A 20,401-nucleotide genomic window follows, 5' to 3' on the forward strand; every position below is an offset into this window, starting at 1 on the left:
GAGAGAGAGAGAGGGAGAGTTTGAATGTTTGTTTTGTATCTCTGTGTATCTTGTCTCCCATCTATTTATCAGGTGCTGAAGTCATGGTAATGGATAAGATGTCTGTAACCCGAGTCACCTAACCCTTTATGAGCAGGAAGAGGAATACACACACACACACATCCCTAACTTCATGTCCACCCACAAACGCTAATGCAGTTATTGTGTCTTGCCCTTTTTTTCTTATGGAAACTATCACAGGACACACACGACCTGAGTTACTGTGTGTTCATCAGCATTGCCCTACCCGAGTTACTGTGTGTTCGTCAGCATTGCCCTACTCGAGTTACTGTGTGTTCTTCAGCATTACCCTACCCGAGTTACTGTGTGTTCGTCAGCATTTCCCTACCCGAGTTACTGTGTGTTCGTCAGCATTGCCCTACCCGAGTTACTGTGTGTTCGTCAGCATTGCCCTACCCGAGTTACTGTGTGTTCGTCAGCATTGCCCTACCCGAGTTACTGTGTGTTCGTCAGCATTGCCCTACCCGAGTTACTGTGTGTTCGTCTGCATTGCCCTACCCGAGTTACTGTGTGTTCGTCAGCATTGCCCTACCCGAGTTACTGTGTGTTCGTCAGCATTGCCCTACCCGAGTTACTGTGTGTTCTTCAGCATTGCCCTACCCGAGTTACTGTGTGTTCGTCAGCATTGCCCTACCCGAGTTACTGTGTGTTCGTCAGCATTGCCCTACAGCTGCAACATACACAGCCTTTTTATTCACACACACGGCTGTATATTTCCCAGTTGTTTAATGCATTCGTCAGGATGCAGTTTCATAATCCCTGCTCTGCAGCTCACAGACTGACGCAATAACACACACACACATTCACAAGCACACCTAAGTGTGTCAGAGTATAAGTGAGTGCGCTTCTCTATAGAAGGAAACCAAACTGATATAACAAAAGGAAGAGGAACAGATTTGCAATGTCAGAACAGGAAACACCTGCTTACTGTACAGTCGTGGCCAAAAGTTGAGAATGACACAAATATTAATTTTAACAAAGTCTGCTGCCTCAGTTTGTATGATGGCAAGTTGCATATATTCCAGAATGTTATGAAGAGTGATCAGATGAATTACAATTACTTGCAAAGTCCCTCTTTGCCATGCAAATTAACTGAATGCCCAAAAGACATTTCCAATGCATATCAGCCCTGCCACAAAAGGACCAGCTGACATCATGTCAGCGATTCTCTCGTTGACACAGGTATGAGTGTTGACGAGGACAAGGCTGGAGATCACTCTGTCATGCTGATTGAGTTCGAATAACAGACTGGAAGCTTCAAAAGGAGGGTGGTGCTTAAATCATTGCTCTTCCTCTGTCTACCATGGTTACCTGCAAGGAAACACGTGCCGTCATCAAGTGCTTCATAGGCAAGGATATTGCTGCCAGTAAGATTGCAACTAAATCATCAAGAACTTCAAGGAGAGTGGTTCAATTGTTGTGAAGAAGGCTTCAGGGTGCCCAAGAAAGTCCAGCAATTGCCAGGACCGTCTCCTAAAAAGTTGATTCAGCTGCGGGATCGGGGCACCACCCGTACAGAGCTTGCTCAGGAATGGCAGCAGGCAGGTGTGAGTGCATCTGCACGCACAGTGAGGCGAAGACTTTTGGAGGATGGCCTGGTGTCAAGAAGGGCAGCAAAGAAACCACTTCTCTCCAGGAAAAACATCAGGGACAGACTGATATTCTGCAAAAGGTACAGGGATTGGACTGCTGAGGACTGGGGTAAAGTAATTTTCTCTGATGAATCCCCTTTCCGATTGTTTGGGGCATCCGGAAAAAAGCTTGTCCGGAGAAGACAAGGTGAGTGCTATCATCAGTCCTGTGTCATATGCCAACAGCAAAGCATCCTGAGACCATTCATGTGTGGGGTTGCTTCTCAGCCAAGGGAGTGGGCTCCCTCACAATTTTGCCTAACACGGCCATGAATAAAGAATGGTACCAACACATCTCCCGAGAGTAACTTCTCCCAACCATCCAAGGAACAGTTTGGTGACGAACAATGCCTTTTCCAGCATGATGGAGCACCTTGCCATAAGGCAAACGTGATAACTAAGTGGCTCGGGGAACAAAACATCAATATTTTGGGTCCATGGCCAGAAAACTCCCCAGACCTTAATCCCATTGAGAACTTGTGGACAATCCTCAAGCGGCGGGTGGACAAACAAAAACCCACAAATTCTGACAAACTCCAAGCATTGATTATGCAAGAATGGGCTGCCATCAGTCAGGATGTGGCCCAGAAGTTAATTGACAGCATGCCAGGGCGGATTGCTGAGGTCTTGAAAAAGAAGGGTCAACACTGCAAATATTGACTCTTTGCATCAACTTCATGTAATTGTCAATAAAAGCCTTTGACACTTATGAAATGCTTGTAATTATACTTCAGTATTCCATAGTAACATCTGACAAAAATATCTAAAGACACTGAGGCAGAAGAAAATTAATATTTGTGTTGTTCAAAACTTTTGGCCATGACTGTACACACACACACACACACACACACACACACACACACACACACACACACACACACACACACACACACACACACACACACACACACACACACACACACACACACACACACACACACACACACACACACACACACACACACACAATGTTACTGTCATGGGACACATCTAGTCAAACTCTCTTCCTCTGAGATGAACATTTTCCAACCCTGTTCCTGGAAAGCAGTTTAACAGGTTTTTGTTCCAGCCTAGCACCAACATACCAGCAGGGCCCATATCCATAAAGCATTACAGACTAGGAGTGCTGGTCTAGGATCAGGTACACTCTGTCCATGTAATGTCATTCATTATGATCTAAAGATCAGCACTCTGCTCTGAGATGCTTTATGAATACCAAAACAAATCATAATAATAAAAATCAAATGTATTTATAAAACCCTTTTTACATCAGCTGATGTCACAAAGTGCTTATATAGAACCCCAGCCTAAAATCCCAAACAGCAAGCAATGCAGATGTAGATACACGGTGGCTAGGAAGAACTCCCTAGAAAGGCAGGAACCTAGGAAGAAACCTATAGAGGAACCAGGCTCTGAGAGGTGGCCTATTCTTGCTGTGCCGGGTGGAGATTATAAGAGGACATGGCCATTAAGTCCTCTTTTCAATTCATGAGATGGAGGTGAACAAGTCCACATTTCAGAAAGTTGACAGAAGAGAATCATAACATTTGTAATTCTTGGCACAGCGAAGCCGACAAGGTGGTGCGGCTTGTTTGGGGAGAACCCTGCCATAGTGACCATACAGAGCCTTCTGAAAGAATATACCCCCTGACTTACTTCACACTTTGTTGCCACAGCCTGAATTTAAAATGTATTCATTGAATTTCTCTCTCATCCATCTACACACAATACCCCATAATGACAAAGTGAAAATATGTTTTTAGACATTTTTTACTTCTCAGAATGTGTAAACCATATACTGTATCTAATGCTGTCTGGACCAAAATAGTATAGCATGTCATACTATTTCTGCCCAGGCCGAAATACATGGTCTCTATGTAGAGGGGTGCTGTTTCACTCGCTTAGATGCTTTTTCCGGTGATGTAGTTTTAGCAGACAGGAAAAGGAAAAAGTGACAGGGCTCACTCTTACCCAAATCTGTCCAGTATAACTACAATGCTGTTCTAGGGGTATAATGTGCAGACCTGTGTGTGGTGGAGGGGTGTGTGGCCAAGATATGGTGCAGCTCTCCAGACTGTGCTCAGCTGTCTACCGCCAATTCTTGCCCATACATTGTGTGAATTCTTTGCCCTTTGATGGTATTTTTTAAAAATCAATTCCCATTTGACTCACGTAAGCCTAGTAAATGTACTGTTATTCTCTCATCATATGGTTACATACACTTCTATCAATGCATGTCTTAATTACAGTAATTCGCCGGTCTCATTCTCGGAGTGGAAACATTGTTTGCAGAGTTCACAACCTTCTAAACTTGTGGGTAACAAGCGCTTGGTGAGCAATGAGTATGTGTTCCCCTGTCCTGATAACGTTGAGGGAGCGAGTGCCCCTGAGCACGCATATAGAGTAGGCCTACCTGGCCTGTGGCATGCAAATACAGGAGTGTGCCCATTTGTTAATGTCTGATTGTCTTAACTCACCACATCCACCACTAATAAACTGGTTTTCAACTCACGCATCGGAAACAAAGTCAGTATTTTTTCTTTCTTTCTTTCTTTCTTTCTTTACATCCATTGCAAATTATAGTTCCTCAGTATTTTAAAAATATTTGTAACACTCCCGGCCTCAATAATCACCACGCCCCGGTGTGAAAGAGCAACATATCATGATCTGATGACCCCATAAAGCCAGTGGAAATGTTATTTAAAAAAACAGCAGTCTGTCTAGAGCTCACTGGGTGGGAAACTCGAGGGCCCAGAATAGGCTAGTTGATACAATGTTGCAGTTCACTAACAATAGTTCAAGTCAAGACAGATAGAAAGGGAGGCAGACAGGTAGAGAAGAGAGATGATTGTGATTGAAAGAAGCAGAATTTTCATCAGGTTATTTTCTACTGTTTTTATTTGTCAGCTTTACTTAGTTGAGATGGAGGTTACAGGCCTACTGCTGCATTGGCCTATAGGCTGTCTCGGAGTTCTATGAGCTCATTTCTTTAGCTGCCAATGGATCACAGTGTATCAATGTGTTCATATGGCAGAGGCTGCTGCTCTCACCTCAGTTCAATTTTAACTTTGACATTTTTATCATTTTATTTCAGATTTTTATGATTAATCACGTGACAATGACAGAGAAAATAAAGTGTTATTATTGATTTAAACTGTTCCACAGAAATGTGCATATAAAAGATGGGTAGAAATTGTAGGATAAATTGGAAGCTTCCCCAAACTTGAAACTCACCAGCTGCCTATTGCCTTTACTATTACACCTATTAAAACGAATGATCTATAGAAAAAGCAGCGGAGATGCGCATTAGGTTTCTAAGAAGAGGCTATTTGTCACAATGTGTGGATGAAGCTCTTAATTTGGCTTTGGGAAAAACATGACATGAACTGCTACAAAAAAGACACCCTAAAGCTAAAGAACACTCTGTAATGTTCACAATTACATATACTTTGAACTCGCGAAAAGTGGGAGATCTGTTCAAGAAAGTGGGAGATGTGGTCAAGAAAGTGGGAAATGTGCTCAAGAAAGTGGGAGAAGTGCTCAAGAAACTGGGAGATGTGCTCAAGAAAGTGGGAAATGTGTTCAAGAAAGAGGGAGATGTGCTCAAGAAAGTGGGAAATGTGTTCAAGAAAGAGGGAGATGTGCTCAAGAAAGTGGGAAATGTGTTCAAGAAAGAGGGAGATGTGCTCAAGAAAGTGGGAAATGTGCTCAAGAAAGAGGGAGGTGTGCTCAAGAAAGAGGGAGGTGTGTTCAAGAAAGTGGGAGATGTGTTCAAGAAACTGGGAGATGTGCTCAAGAAACACTGGAATATTTTATCATCGGACCCAGCTTTGCCGGCTGAATTTAAAAATCTACCACGTGTATAGGCGAGGTCGCAATTTACGCAATAAATTGGTTCATGCCAACTGCCAGCCGCAAAAGAAAATCAGCCAGGCTCTTTTACGCCCTCTACCAAATGGTAGCTATAAATGCAGAGGATGCGCACAGTGCAACAACATGATGACGTGTGAATATTTCTGCCACCCACACACAGGAAAACAGTTCCAAATAAATGACATCATTCCGTGTTCCACAAACCATGTTATTTACATTATTACATGTCCATGTGGGCTGTGCGATGTCGGTAAAACCTCTCGTTCTCTCAGAGAATTAGTGAACATAAAAGTTCAATCAGAAGAAACGACAGGGATTATCCAGTCGCTGTACATTTTAATGACCTAAAGCAGGATATTTCTACCTTTAGATTTTGTGGCATAGAGAAAGTTAAGATATCAGACAGGGGAGGTGATATTAATAATACTCTGAGTAAAAGAGAATGTTTTGGGATTTTCAACCTCCAGACTTTATTTCCTGAAGGACTTAGTGATGAAATGTTATGTTGTGAATTTGAACAGGAGTTATGACCCTATTTCAGATTACTCTTGATGTTTTTTGTTGATGTACCCAACGATGAATGAAAACTTGCTATGTCCTCAGTGGTTTTACAGACGTGGTTGTTCTCATTGTGGTTTTCCACACTTTATTCTAATATATATATGAAATGCATATGGTAGCACTTATTTGTTTTTCCTTTGCCTCCAACCCCTTTCGATGTGTGAACGGATGTGGGTGGGGTTAGGTCTACATAAGGGTGCTAATTTTAAGCAATTCACAAAAGTTCTGACGAAGGCCGTGAGGCCGATACTCAAGCTTATTAAAGACCAGTGATACTATCAATAGCAGTGTGTGGTTTCCTTTTTCCTTCATCAGGTTATTGTCCTGCTGAAAGGTGAATTCATCTCCCAGTGCCTGGTAGAAAGCAGACAACCAGCTTTTCCGTTTCACTCTGTCAGTTAGGTTAGTATTCTAGAGTAATAAGTACAATGTTGTTGATCCATCCTCAGTTTTCTCCTATCACAGCCATTCAGCACTGCAACTGTTTTAAAGTCACCATTGGCCTCATCTTCATATCCCGGAGTGGTTTCCTTCCTCTCTGCAAACTGAGTTAGGAAGGACGTCTGCATCTTTGTAATGACTGGGTGTATTGATACACCATCCCAAGTGTAGTTAATAACTTCACCATCCCAAGTGTAGTTAATAACTTCACCATCCCAAGTGTAGTTAATAACTTCACCATCCCAAGTGTAGTTAATAACTTCACCATCCCAAGTGTAGTTAATAACTTCACCATCCCAAGTGTAGTTAATAACTTCACCATCCCAAGTGTAGTTAATAACTTCACCATCCCAAGTGTAGTTAATAACTTCACCATCCCAAGTGTAGTTAATAACTTCACCATCCCAAGTGTAGTTAATAACTTCACCATCCCAAGTGTAGTTAATAACTTCACCATCCCAAGTGTAGTTAATAACTTCACCATCCCAAGTGTAGTTAATAACTTCACCATCCCAAGTGTAGTTAATAACTTCACCATCCCAAGTGTAGTTAATAACTTCACCATCCCAAGTGTAGTTAATAACTTCACCATCCCAAGTGTAGTTAATAACTTCACCATCCCAAGTGTAGTTAATAACTTCACCATCCCAAGTGTAGTTAATAACTTCACCATCCCAAGTGTAGTTAATAACTTCACCATCCCTAGTGTAGTTAATAACTTCACCATCCCAAGTGTAGTTAATAACTTCACCATCCCAAGTGTAGTTAATAACTTCACCATGCTCAAACGGACATTGAATGTCCGCTTTTTTGTTTGTTACACCCATCTACCAATAGGGGCCCTTCTTTGCATGTCATTGGAAAACCTCCCTGGTCTTTGTGGTCGAATCTGTGGTTGAAATTCACTGCTCGACTGGGGGACCCTACAGATAGTTATTTCTCGGGACGCTCGGCATAATATGTATTATTCCTGGTGTTGAAACCTGAAAGATTCTCTGGAAAATATTCATCCCTAATACTGACCACAGGGTGAGTGTAATCTGAGTCCACGAGGGGAGTGAACAAATGCACATTTTATTGGGAAGAACAAGAGAATGATAACATGCATGACTCATGCACTCAAACTGACCACAAGGTGAGTGTAATCTGAGTGAGCAGTGACATTCAACACAACAGTTATTAAATAATGATTTTTAGGAGCAACAATTCAGCAGATGAATATCTTGTCTGTTCTATTCTAGATCAACTTTATCATTGACCATTCAGGGTTAAAGAAACACACAAAAACACTGGGTTCATGTTTGCTTGTGTCATTTTTACTTCCTCTACTGTGAAAGGAAGTGGATGCTTCCCCCGTACCACACAACCACACCACTGTTAGATACTGGTGTCAGTGCTTTTGCTGCAGCATCTGGTCTCCCATCCAGGACATTCAAAGAACAGGTTTGTGTTCTTTACAGAGTCGCAGAACCAGTCATTAGGTTCATTAGGCTACACTGTAAAAAACAACAACATGAAACGTGACATGTTTAAAACTTAAACGTTAGATATTTTGATTTGGCAATAGGTGTTCTCATACTAAACACAAGCATTTAGAATGCAAGATGAGTCAGCTTTTCCCCAGTTAGTTTCCAACCAGTAGAACACCTTCATCTCCTAAGTGTTCACATTTTAAACACTAGTGTTTACTTCCCCATAGTCCTGTTAAGAATGGATTTAGTCAATAGCAATGGATGTGACTTTCCATGCCTTCTATTCAGATCAGTGTTAGGAATGTCTGTCACCTTTCCCTCTTCAGAAGGACCACAATGGAAATAAGCTGTTAAGATGTATTGTGTTATCCTTGATGATTTCCTTCAATTGTATGTGGAGGCGTCACCAGCTGGAGCTCCCTTATGTATGGCTTTTACAGACTGTCAAATAAATTCAATCAAACCTACATTTCAGCACAACTGAACAAGACATTTGATTCAAGAAATGTTTCCATTCAATGCAGGTAGATTTTTTAGAATAGTTTGTTTTAATATCTATGTTTACTCAGGCACATTGATTGATTACTTGATTGTATACTATACAAAGATAAATAACTTACATTTTTCTAAACTAATCCAATCTGTAAGGGGTTGGATTTATTACACCCGTTACTGAGATGTTGGTTCCAGTCAAGATGGTTAAGGTAGTATTGTTTGTTAAGTCCTTCACCACAGCAGTCATTTTGAGTGCAGGTTTGGGTGAAAAAATATTGGCTTTAATATTTTATTTATTATATATATATTTAATAATACAAAATATCCACATACAAAACGACAACATGCAGATGCACACAAACATCCACAACATCACTCCTGCCAGGACCCAACTGCTCACACCCCTCATCTCCAGCGCCTGCATCACTCTCCGCCACACGGCCTTAAACTGCATCGTTTTGTTTCTCTCCATCGCCCACACACTTGCAACCTTTAGATAGTAAAGCATTTGACCTTTGGTTGATTTCCAGTTTTCAAAAGCCGCAATATGTAACTTTTATTTAGGCGGACCGACCAAATTCACATAGAAATGTGTGTTATAGATCTTAGACTTGCTTTCATTGAGAAGAGGTAGATATGTTCTATGTGCGCTATTTCTACACTTTTTGTTCTTAAGTTTAGTTTTTTTTTGCGTATTCCACTTTCAGTTTTATACACCAGCTTCAAACAGCTGAAAATACAACAGTAATTGTTATGCAAATATATATTTCAGAGCGGTTTAGACAGTACAATGATTCTCTACGGTTTGTTTTGCCACATAAACTGAAATTATAAGAACTTTTGGAATTCTAGCAACCAGGAAATGGTGGAGCGATTTCGGCATAGTGCAATCTTTAACTATACGTTTTCTTTCAAGATGATTGACGAGAAAAGTATAATCTAATCGATTGGGTATCTTACTGCTCCCCCATATGCCATGTCTTGAGTGAAAAAATGATTTTGGGGGGGGGAAATTGTTGGATATACACCCTCTATCTGTATTCCAACAAGATGTATTAATCACTTCACAAACCAGTGTACTGTGATTTGCAGGTCTGATGTGGCCCATGAGTCAAGATTTTCAGAACACATTATGGAGGGCAACTAGGTCATAACTAAACACCTCATGAGATGTATAATATGTGAATGGCCTTTAGTTATGGCCAAGTTAGAATATATTTTACTTTTTTTTTTAAAGTAACATGTTTATATATGGTCAATCAAGTTATTGAAATCGACAACAATGTCTCTCTCACCAACAAACACAGTCATGGGTGGGTCTTTCACATTCACTTGAAAAGCATGCTGGGAAATATGCAAACCATGCTTTACACCCTACACTGTTAAAACCTCACCCCGGTGTTTAGTTTTTAAAACCTAAAAACGCCTTGTGCTGAATAAATATGTTAATGTGTTTAAAAAGTGTTACGGTGAATAAACATGTTGAGGTATTTACAATGTAAACACTGTGAAGCATTTTCATTTACATTCTAAATGCATTGACACATTTAGAAAATGCTACAGATCCTAAACACTTGGTTGTACAATGCTCTTAAAACACAATATGGGAACAACAACATTGATTTGAGTGTGTGTTGTAATTGTTACTCACTCTGACAAAGTTGTCTGGGAACAGCCCCCTCCGTCCGTCTATCTCTCCTTTCCACCACCCTCCGTCATCCTTGGTTACCTTAATGATGATGTCACCGACACGCAGACTCAACTCATCCTCCTGTTGAGCCTCATAGTCAAACTCTACCACCGCCTCCACTGGAAACACACACAGAGACAGAGAGACAAGAGAGAAAAGATAAACAATTTATGACTAATGGCTAACAAACTTAAGCCTGAATCTTAACGTGAGAGATCTGTGCCGAAGTCATCAAGTTTTTGATTGACATGAATGCATAATTTAGTTCCTGTTTTTAAAAAAAAGTTTGAATTGTAGTCATATACTGCATTGATTGATAGGGTCTAGGAAGATAAGCATTTCACTGCCCCGCCATAACACCTGCTAAACCGTGTACGTGACCAATAAAATGTTATTTGATTTCCGCAATAGTTGAGTTGTGTTTGCATTCCAAGTCAGGAATGCGCCCAAAGGAAAGTTCCGTTTGTAAAAGGACACACAAATACACAGATCTCTGTCATAGTTGTGTGGGTGGTGGTGGGGATGTAACTACGGGAATGGTGGAATGAGACGGAGGACTGCTATGACTCAATCCTCCTCCTCCTCCTAGCTCCCAACCCCTTAAAACAGCCTCTCATTCTCTCCGTCTATCCCCATCTACCCTGTGCCTCTCTGTACTGAGAGAAACCATAGGAGTGTACCAACTATGCCTGCAGAAATAATACACTCCCAACTCAGTAGTAGAACACATACACAATACTGATGAATATTCATATGTCAGCTGGCCACCAATAACAATCCCCATGGAGGTGCTGCTGAGGTGTCTGGTTACCATGGGGAACAGGACTCCAACTGATGGTGCCAGGTGGGGTCTGTGTGTATCTGTGAATGAGTATATTATTGGTCACAACTAGGGGGGTGGCTTATACAGCCACTACAGGAATAGAATGAAGAGAGGAGAAGAAGAGAGGATTGAAATAATAGAGGAGGAAGAGAGGAGGGGACATCTGGCCTATCTACACAACAGCTGCTATCTCAGTCTGTATTACAGTGAAGATCATGAAGCTGTTTTCTCTTCCGGTCCTTCCCCTCCTCTCTCCCCCCACTTCTCCCTGGGGTTTACCTGGAGGGATCTACACTTCCTATTAGTAACTCTACAACTAAACCAATTTAAACTCAGGCTATATTCGCGCAACAACGGGGAGAGGAAGAGCGAGATAGGGGAAGAGAGAGGACGGAGAATAAAAATGTAAACGTGTCAACATCTGTCGCACATCAATGTCTTCTTACTGTCTGCTGTACTCGCAACACACACGCAAGTTCCCCGCGTAAGCATCGCGTTATGGTCATCAGGACACACAGCTAACGAAAACATAGTTTAGACTACATTCAGCATCTGTACTGTAAGTATCCAGGTGTGTCCAGTTGTGTTTAGGTGTTCTACTGTTACAACTATAAATTGACGCATCACAAAGGTAAAAAAAAAATGTTTTTATCTTGTCTCAACTCACCCATCTGTTCCCGTGACGCTCAGCTACTGCTGCAGGGACTACGGTGTTAAACGGGAAAGGCAGGAATCCTGGTTATTCCGTGGACCGAGTACAAGCCCCAGCCGCCAGCACGAAAACTCCGTTATGACAGCGCTGCAGCCGGAGGGACGTGAGATGGAACCATATTCCTTCCGCTTTATCCCCTTATCACACCACACACCAGTCAAGATAGCGGAAAACCACTGATGTACAGAAAGAACTGCGCGCTCGCTTTCTCTTTGCCCTGAGCTGCGTACCACGTCAGTACAAAACAATATCGCGAGAATACGCGAAAGATTGGGTGCGTTCCAGATACACAAACTATATAATTTTTTTACAGGCCTATACAGTGGCGATCCGCCACGGGGCAGGTTGGGCAGAGGCTAGCTTCAGTCCTTTAGTAAGGGTAGACACCCAAAATTTCAGGCCTTTGGGTCCTATCATAGAGTTATATTAAAAGTGCCCTTCCAAGAAGGCTCAAGGTCATTGGCCACAGAAATGACGTCAAGTCACGTTATATGTACAGTAGCTTTGATTGGACTGATCATGTCAACATCTTACTTTCACAATCTCAGCTAGCAGTCATCATCGTGAATCAAATCTACTGGCAAATCCTTCTTAATCCTTGTCAAATTAAGAGAAATAATGAAAAGAAATATAGATGAAACGTATCAGTGCTCATCGGGCAGTGAACATAAACATTAAAACAAGTTGGAAACATTGTTTTGAAGGAATCGGTGACAGTGGATAATCACAAGCATTGCAACTGGGAAGTCAGACTGGGAAAATATGTTTTGAACGGTCATCCAACTCAGAACTGTAAATCTTTTTTTTAAATTACAAAATTTGAGTAGAACAAAGTCAGTCCAAAAATGTCTTATATGCTGCTGCATAAATTATGTAATATGCCAGGAAAATATGGTCAGCCATAACAGCTATCTTTGTTTTTTAAAAGGCAGTAAACGAAGCTGAATGAATTGTTTCGCTGCCAGACAAGACTCTGCTGATCGCCTGGTGTAGCGTGGTAAAGATTCACTCCATTCTGCTGGCAAGAAAGCTCTGCTGTTGGGACAGCTTTATGTAGACCCTAAACGTTTGTGGGCACCGCTTGTCACCGTTATAGTGCAATTCATGTAGTGTTTAGTAGTGTAGTGTCTTTGCTGGCATGCATCTATAAAAAAAATGGGGAGTTTATCCACACCAAGATTTACATGCTAAAATCGCCACTGGGCCAATGATACTAATGTGTATTATCATTTACATTTAAGTCATTTAGCAGACGCTCTTATTATCCAATGATAAACGTCCTCCGGCCATTGAAAATAAAGACTGGATCATCTGCGCAGGTTTGAACAGAACTTGGTGGCGTTCCATGCTGCCTACATTGCAGACATGTTGAGCAGATTATCACATAGTTCCTCGTATGCGGAGACCTTATATACATTTGATCTGTATCCGATCTCTGCAAATGTGGACGTTGTGTTTGACATGGCATACTGATGTATTTACACTGAACAAAAATATAAATGCAACAATTTCTAAGATTTTACTCAGTTCATATAAGGAAATCACACAATTGAAATAAATAAATTAGGCCCTAATCTATGGATTTCACATGACTGGGAATACAGATATGCATCTAATGGTCACAGATACAAAAAATCAGAAAACCAGTCAGTATCTGTCAGTTGCCTCATGCAGCATGATATCTTCTTTGCATAGAGTTGATCAGGATGTTGATTGTTGCCTGTGGAATGTTGTCCGACTCCTCTTCAATGGATGTGCTTACTTGCTGGATATTGGAAAACTCTGTCGCACACGTTGGTCCAGAGCATCCCAAACATGCTCAGTGGATGACATGTCTGGTGAGTACACAGGCCATGAAAGACCTGGGACATTTTCAGCTACCAGCAATTGTGTACAGATCCTTACGTCATGGGGCTGTGCATTATCATGCTGAAACATGATGCAATGGTGGCGGATTAATGGCCCGACAATGGGCCTCAGGATCTCGTCACAATACTTCTGTGCATTCAAATTGCCATCAATAAAATTAAAATTGTGTTCATTGTCCGTAGCTTATGCCTTGCCCATACCATAACCCCACCCCCCTCCACCATGGGAAACTCTGTTCACAACATTGGCATCAACAAACTACTCGCCCACACAACGTCATACACGCTGTCTGCATATGCCCGGTACAGTTGAAACCGAGAATCATCCATGAAGAGCACACTTCTCCAGCGTGCCAGTGGCCATTGAAGGTGAGCATTTTCCCAAATGAAGTCAGTTATGACACCAAACTGCAGTCAGGTCAAGACCCTGGTGAGGATGACGAGCACACAGATGAACTTCCCTGAGAAATTATTTGGTTATGCAAACCCACAGTTTCATCAGCTGTCCTTGTGGCTGGTCTCAGATGATCCTGCAGGTGAAGCCGCATGTGGAGGTCTTGGGCTGGCATGGTTGCACGTGGTCTGCGGTTGTGAGGGCGGTTGGACGTACTGCCAAATTATCTAAAATGATGTTGGAGGCGACTTAAGGTAGAGGAATGAACATTCAATTCTCTGGCAGCAGCTCTGATGGACATTCCTGCATTCAGCATGCCATCCTGTGGCGTTCTGCATTAGTATTGAATAGTCCACGCGATATTACATTTACATTTAAGTCATTTAGCAGACGCTCTATGCAACTTTTCAGGGAAGTCAGGAACCAATATACTCAGTCAGTTAGGAAAGCGAAGGCTAGCTTTTTCAAACAGAAATTTGCATCCTGTAGCACTAATTCCAAAAAGTTTTGGGACACTGTAAAGTGTAAGTTTTGGGACACTGTAAAGAGCTAGACAATCTGGACCCTCTCTTTCTAAAACTATCCGCCGAAATGGTTGCAACCCCTATTACTAGCCTGTTCAATCTCTCTTTCGTATCGTCTGAGATCCCCAAAGATTGGAAATCTGCTGCGGTCATCCCCCTCTTCAAAGGGGTAGACACTCTAGACCCAAACTGTTATACCTATACCCATCCTGCCCTGCCTTTCTAAAATCTTCGAAAGGGAAATGAACAAACAGATCACCGACCATTTCGAATCCCACCGTACCGTCTCCACTATGCAATCATGTTTCGGAGCTAGTCATGGGTGCACCTCAGCCACGCTCAAAGTCCTAAACGATATCATAACCGCCATCGATAAAATACAGTACTGTGCAGCATCGACCTGGCCAAGGCTTTCGACTCTGTCAATCACAGCAATCTTATCGGCAGACTCAATAGCCTTGGCTTCTCAAATGGACTGCCTCGCCTGGTTCACCGACTACTTCTCAGATAGAGTTCAGTGTGTCAAACCAGAGGGCCTGTTGCTCAGACTCCTGGCAGTCTCTATGGGGGTGCCACGGGGTTCAATTCTCGGGCTGACTCTTTTCTCTGTATATATCAATGATGTCGCTCTTGCTGCTGGGGATTCTCTGATCCACCTCTACGCAGATGATACCATTCTGTATACTTCTGGCCCTTCTTTGGACACTGTGCTAACAAACCTCCGAACAAGCTTCAATGCAAGCTTTTTTGCACTATTGGTTAGAGCCTGTAAGTAAGCATTTCACTTTTGTATTTGGCGCACATGACAAAAACTTGGATTTGATTTGCTATACCACACTCCCCCCGAGGCCTCCAACTGCTTTTAAATGCAAGTAAACCTATGTGCATGCTCTTCAACCGATTGCTGCCTGTACCCTCCCGCCCGACTAGCATCACTACTCTCAACGGTTCGGACTTAGAATATATGGACAACTACAAATACCTAGGTGTCTGGTTAGACTGTAAACTCTCCTTCCAGACCCACATTAAGCATCTCCAATGCAAAATTAATTCTAGAGTCAGCTTCCTATTTTGCAACAACGCCTCTTTCACTCATGCTGCCAAACATACCCTCATAAAACTGACTATCCTACCGATCCTTGACTTCAGTGATGTCAATTAGAAAATAGCCTCCAACACTCTACTCAGTTAATTGGATGCTGTCTATCACAGTGCCATCCATTTAGTTACTAAAGCCCCATATACTACCCACTACTGGGACCTGTATACTCTCGTCGACTGGCCCTCGCTACATATTCGTTGCCAAAACCACTGGCTCCAGGTCATCTATAAGTCTTTGCTAGGTAATGCCCCACCAAATCTCAGCTCACTGGTCACCATAGCAACACCCACCCGTTGCATGCGCTCCAGCAGGTTTATTTCACTGGTCATCCCCAAAGCCAACCTTCCTACTCTTCTACATTTGCACACACTGTACATCGACTTTTTCTATTCTGTTATTGACCCTACGTTTGTTTATGTGTAACTCTGTGTTGTTTGATTTTGTCGCACTGCTCTGCTTTATCTTGGCCAGGTCAAGGTTGTAAATGAGAACTTGTTCTCAACTGGCCTACCTGGATAAATAAAGGTGAAATAAAATAAATACAAAATTGCACATTCTCTCTAAACTTGAGACATCTATGGCATTGTGTTGTGTGACCAAACTGCACCTTTTAGAGTGACCTTTTATTGTCCCCAGCACCAGGCGCACCTGTGTAACGATCATGCTGTGTAATCAGTTTCTTGATAAACCACACCTGTAAGGTGGATGGATTATCTTGGCAAAGGAGAAATGCTCACTAACAGGGATGTTCAATGTATACACCCCAATTAGAGGTTTTTAAGCTTCCAGCTGCCATATTTGTACTCCTCAAAAGGAGCAGTCCTCCATAGGAACAGATGGAATTTTACAGTATTTCAAGTAAATGTCTCAAGGACAAAATTACATGTATGTATTGTCCTCTGCTGCCCTCCTCTGGTTGCAGCTCTCTCTCTAATTCTCTCTCTCTCTCAATTCAATTGAAATTAAAGAGTTTTATTAGCATGGGAAACATATGTTAACTGTGCCAAAGCAAGTGAACTAGATAATAAACAAAAGTGAAATAAACAATAAAAATGAACATTAAATCAAATCAAATTGTATTAGTCACATACCCATGGTTAGCGGATGTTATTGTGAGTGTAGCGAAATACTTATGCTTCTAGTTCCGACAGTGTAGCAATATCTAACAAGTAATCTAACAATTACACAACAACTACCTAATACACACAAATCTAAGTAAAGGGATGGAATAAGAATATGTACATATAAATATATGGATGAGAATTGACAGAGTGGCATAGACAAGATGCAATAGATGGTATAAAATACATGATATACATATGGGATGAGTAAACATCATTATTAAAATGGCATTAATAAAGTGACTAGTGATCCATTTCTTAGAGTGGCCAATGATTTCAAGTCTGTATGTAGGCAGCAGACTCTCTGCGTTAGTGACGGCTGATGGCCTTGAGATAGAAGCTATTTTTCAGTCTCTCGGTCCCAGCTTTGATGCACCTGTACTGACCTCGCCTTCTGGATGGTAGTGGGGTGAACAGGCAGCGGCTCAGGTGGTTGTTGTCCTTGATGATCATTTTGTCCTTCCTGTGACATCGGGTGCTGTAGGTGTCCTGTAGGGCAGGTAGTTTTCCCCCGGTGATGCGTTGTGCAGACCGCACCACCCTCTGGAGAGCCCTGCGGTTGTGGGCAGTGCAGTTGCCATACCAGGCAGTGATACAGCCTGACAGGATGCTCTCAATTGTGCATATGTAAAAGTTTGTGAGGGTTTCAGGTGACAAGTCAAATTTATTCAGCTTCCTGAGGTTGAAGAGGTGCTGTTGCGCCTTCACCACACTGTCTGTGTGGGTGGACCATTTCAGTTTGTCCATGATGTGTATGCCGAGGAACTTAAAACTTTCTACCTTCTCCACTGCTGTTCCATCGATGTGGATAAGTTGGTGCTCCCTCTGCTGTTTCCTGAAGTCCACGATAATCTCCTTTGTTTTGTTGACATTGAGTGAGAGGTTGTTTTCCTGACACCACACTCCGAGTGCCCTCACCTCCTCCCTAGAGGCTGTCTCGTTGTTGTTGGTAATCAAGCCTACTACTGTTGTGTCGTCTGCAAACTTGATGATCGAGTTGGAGGCATGCATGGCCACACAGTCAGGAGTGAACAGGGAGTACAGGAGGGGGCTGAGCACGCACCCTTGTGGGGCCCCAGTGTTGAGGATCAGCGAAGTGGAGATGTTGTTTCTTGCCTTCACCACCTGGGGGGTGGCCCGTCAGGAGGTCCAGGACCCAATCGCACAGGATGGGGTTGAGACCCAGGGCCTCAAGCTTAATGATGAGCTTGGAGGGTACTATGGTGTTGAATGCTAAGCTGTAGTCAATGAACAGCATTCTTACATAGGTATTCCTCTTCTCCAGATGGGATAGTGTGCAGTGTGATTGCAATTGCATCATCTGTGGACCTATTGGGGCGGTATGCAAATTGCAGTGGGTCTAGGGTGACAGGTAAGGTGGAGGTGAATTAATCCTTGACTAGTCTCTCAAAGCACTTCATGATGACAGAAGTGAGTGCTACAGGGCGATAGTCATTCAGTTCAGTTACCTTTACCTTCTTGGGTACAGGAACAATGGTGGCCATCTTGAAGTATGTGGGGACAGCAGACTGGGATAGGGAGAGATTGAATATGTCCGTAAACACACCAGCCAGCTGATCTGCCCATGCTCTGAGGATGCGGTAGGGATGCCGTCTGGGCCGGCAGCCTTGCGAGGGTTATCCACTGTTATCCACTGTATTGTAATGACCTCTGAACAGTGGGAGGGGGCTTCAAAAGCCTCTGCATTTGGGTGGGGTCGGCTGTGAAACTCTCCTGACATTTTTGGGCTCAAGGGCTTTGACACCTCTCACTGCTAATTGCAGTCAGATATGTTCTGTCCTAGCATGCTTGGTAGACTTACCTTAGCACTCAGTCCTTATAAATAAAATATATAATTGTATTGTATTTTTCTTCTTGGCTTTAAAAGTAGATTCAGACTAGACATTCAGACTAGACATTGGTGTTTTCAGGTTTATGTTGTTTGTTTGCCAGAGCACCCTCTGTACAGCTTGGAAATAAGAGTCTTGGTAGTATGAATCCTTCCAGGAAATGTTTTCCAAAATCACATTGTAGGTTTGGAGTTTTGATTTGGAGTGAAGGTTATGTTGTGGAAGGTAGTATATGTTAGTAGGTAGTATATGTTCTTGCAGAAAAATTCAAGTTTATCTAACTCTAAATCTATCTTTATGTAAAAACATGATAAAAAATGTGGGCACTCATCTGCTCAATTCAATTCAAGGGCGTTATTGGCATGGGAAACATATGTTACCATTGCCAAAGCAAGTGAAATAGATAATAAACAAAAGTGAAATAAACAATAAAAAATGAACAAACATTACACAAGTTCCAAAAGAATAAACACATTTCAAATGTCATACTATGTCTATACAGTGCTGTAACTCTCTCTCTCTCTCCCCCTTTCCTCTGCGTAAGCTCCCACTCATTGACTGTTAACTCAGAGCCACACACAATGTGATAGGGACAGCTGAAAGATAGGAGAGACGTGTGGCAGCGCACAATTCAAGTCTAAATTATTTTTCTAATCCAGTTTTTAATACAGTCAAATATATCATAATCTGTGTGTACCTATGAATGCATAAATGAATATACATATTGCCACAGGTCTGAGCCCTCACCTAGCCTATAGATGCACCAAGTTAAGGCCTACATACAGGCCCATACACAAGTCATTTTCATTCATGTTCACCTCAGTTAGGCCTACATCATGCCGGTATTATGATACTGACGGTCTGTCGGGTCTGACAGTTTCTACCGTTGTGGCTAGATTGAGTACAGCTCCATCTAGTTGTCGCGTCGGGGACAACAGTTGTTGATAACAAGGATTTTAATAAGCCTAACACTAACCCTTTTCTCTAACCTTAAACTCATTCTCATTTACATTTACATTTACATTACATTTAAGTCATTTAGCAGACGCTCTTATCCAGAGCGACTTACAAATTGGTGCATTCACCTTATGACGTCCAGTAGAACAGTCACTTTACAATAGTGCATCTAAATCTTAAAGGGGGGGGGTGAGAAGGATTACTTATCCTATCCTAGGTATTCCTTAAAGAGGTGGGGTTTCAGGTGTCTCCGGAAGGTGGTGATTGACTCCGCTGTCCTGGCGTCGTGAGGGAGTTTGTTCCACCATTGGGGGGCCAGAGCAGCGAACAGTTTTGACTGGGCTGAGCGGGAACTGTACTTCCTCAGTGGTAGGGAGGCGAGCAGGCCAGAGGTGGATGAACGCAGTGCCCTTGTTTGGGTGTAGGGCCTGATCAGAGCCTGGAGGTACTGAGATGCCGTTCCCCTCACAGCTCCGTAGGCAAGCACCATGGTCTTGTAGCGGATGCGAGCTTCAACTGGAAGCCAGTGGAGAGAGCGGAGGAGCGGGGTGACGTGAGAGAACTTGGGAAGGTTGAACACCAGACGAGCTGCGGCGTTCTGGATGAGTTGTAGGGGTTTAATGCCACAGGCAGGGAGCCCAGCCAACAGCAAGTTGCAGTAATCCAGACGGGAGATGACAAGTGCCTGGATTAGGACCTGCGCCGCTTCCTGTGTGAGGCAGGGTCGTACTCTGCGGATGTTGTAGAGCATGAACCTACAGGAACGGGCCACCGCCTTGATGTTAGTTGAGAACGACAGGGTGCTGTCCAGGATCATGCCAAGGTTC

The 20,401-nt window shown here is 42.7% G+C and overlaps 1 protein-coding gene across 3 annotated transcripts in view; it reads right to left on the bottom strand.

Moving 5' to 3' along the window:
• Positions 1-12,132, bottom strand: part of LOC124039537 (SH3 domain-containing kinase-binding protein 1-like) — a 34,671-nt gene extending 22,539 nt beyond the window's left edge. For all 3 annotated transcript variants that reach the window (XM_046355620.1, XM_046355619.1, XM_046355618.1), the window contains exons 1-2: positions 11,714-12,132; positions 10,185-10,342 (exon numbers count right to left, since the gene is read on the bottom strand). In XM_046355620.1, coding sequence (XP_046211576.1) covers positions 10,185-10,342; positions 11,714-11,717 — 162 coding nt within the window. In that variant the 5' untranslated portion in view covers positions 11,718-12,132. The remainder of the gene's footprint in view (positions 1-10,184; positions 10,343-11,713) is intronic.
• Between the last annotated feature and the right edge of the window lie 8,269 nt (positions 12,133-20,401).

This window comes from Oncorhynchus gorbuscha, linkage group LG07 (assembly GCF_021184085.1).
Source record: "Oncorhynchus gorbuscha isolate QuinsamMale2020 ecotype Even-year linkage group LG07, OgorEven_v1.0, whole genome shotgun sequence".
NCBI lineage: Eukaryota > Metazoa > Chordata > Actinopteri > Salmoniformes > Salmonidae > Oncorhynchus > Oncorhynchus gorbuscha.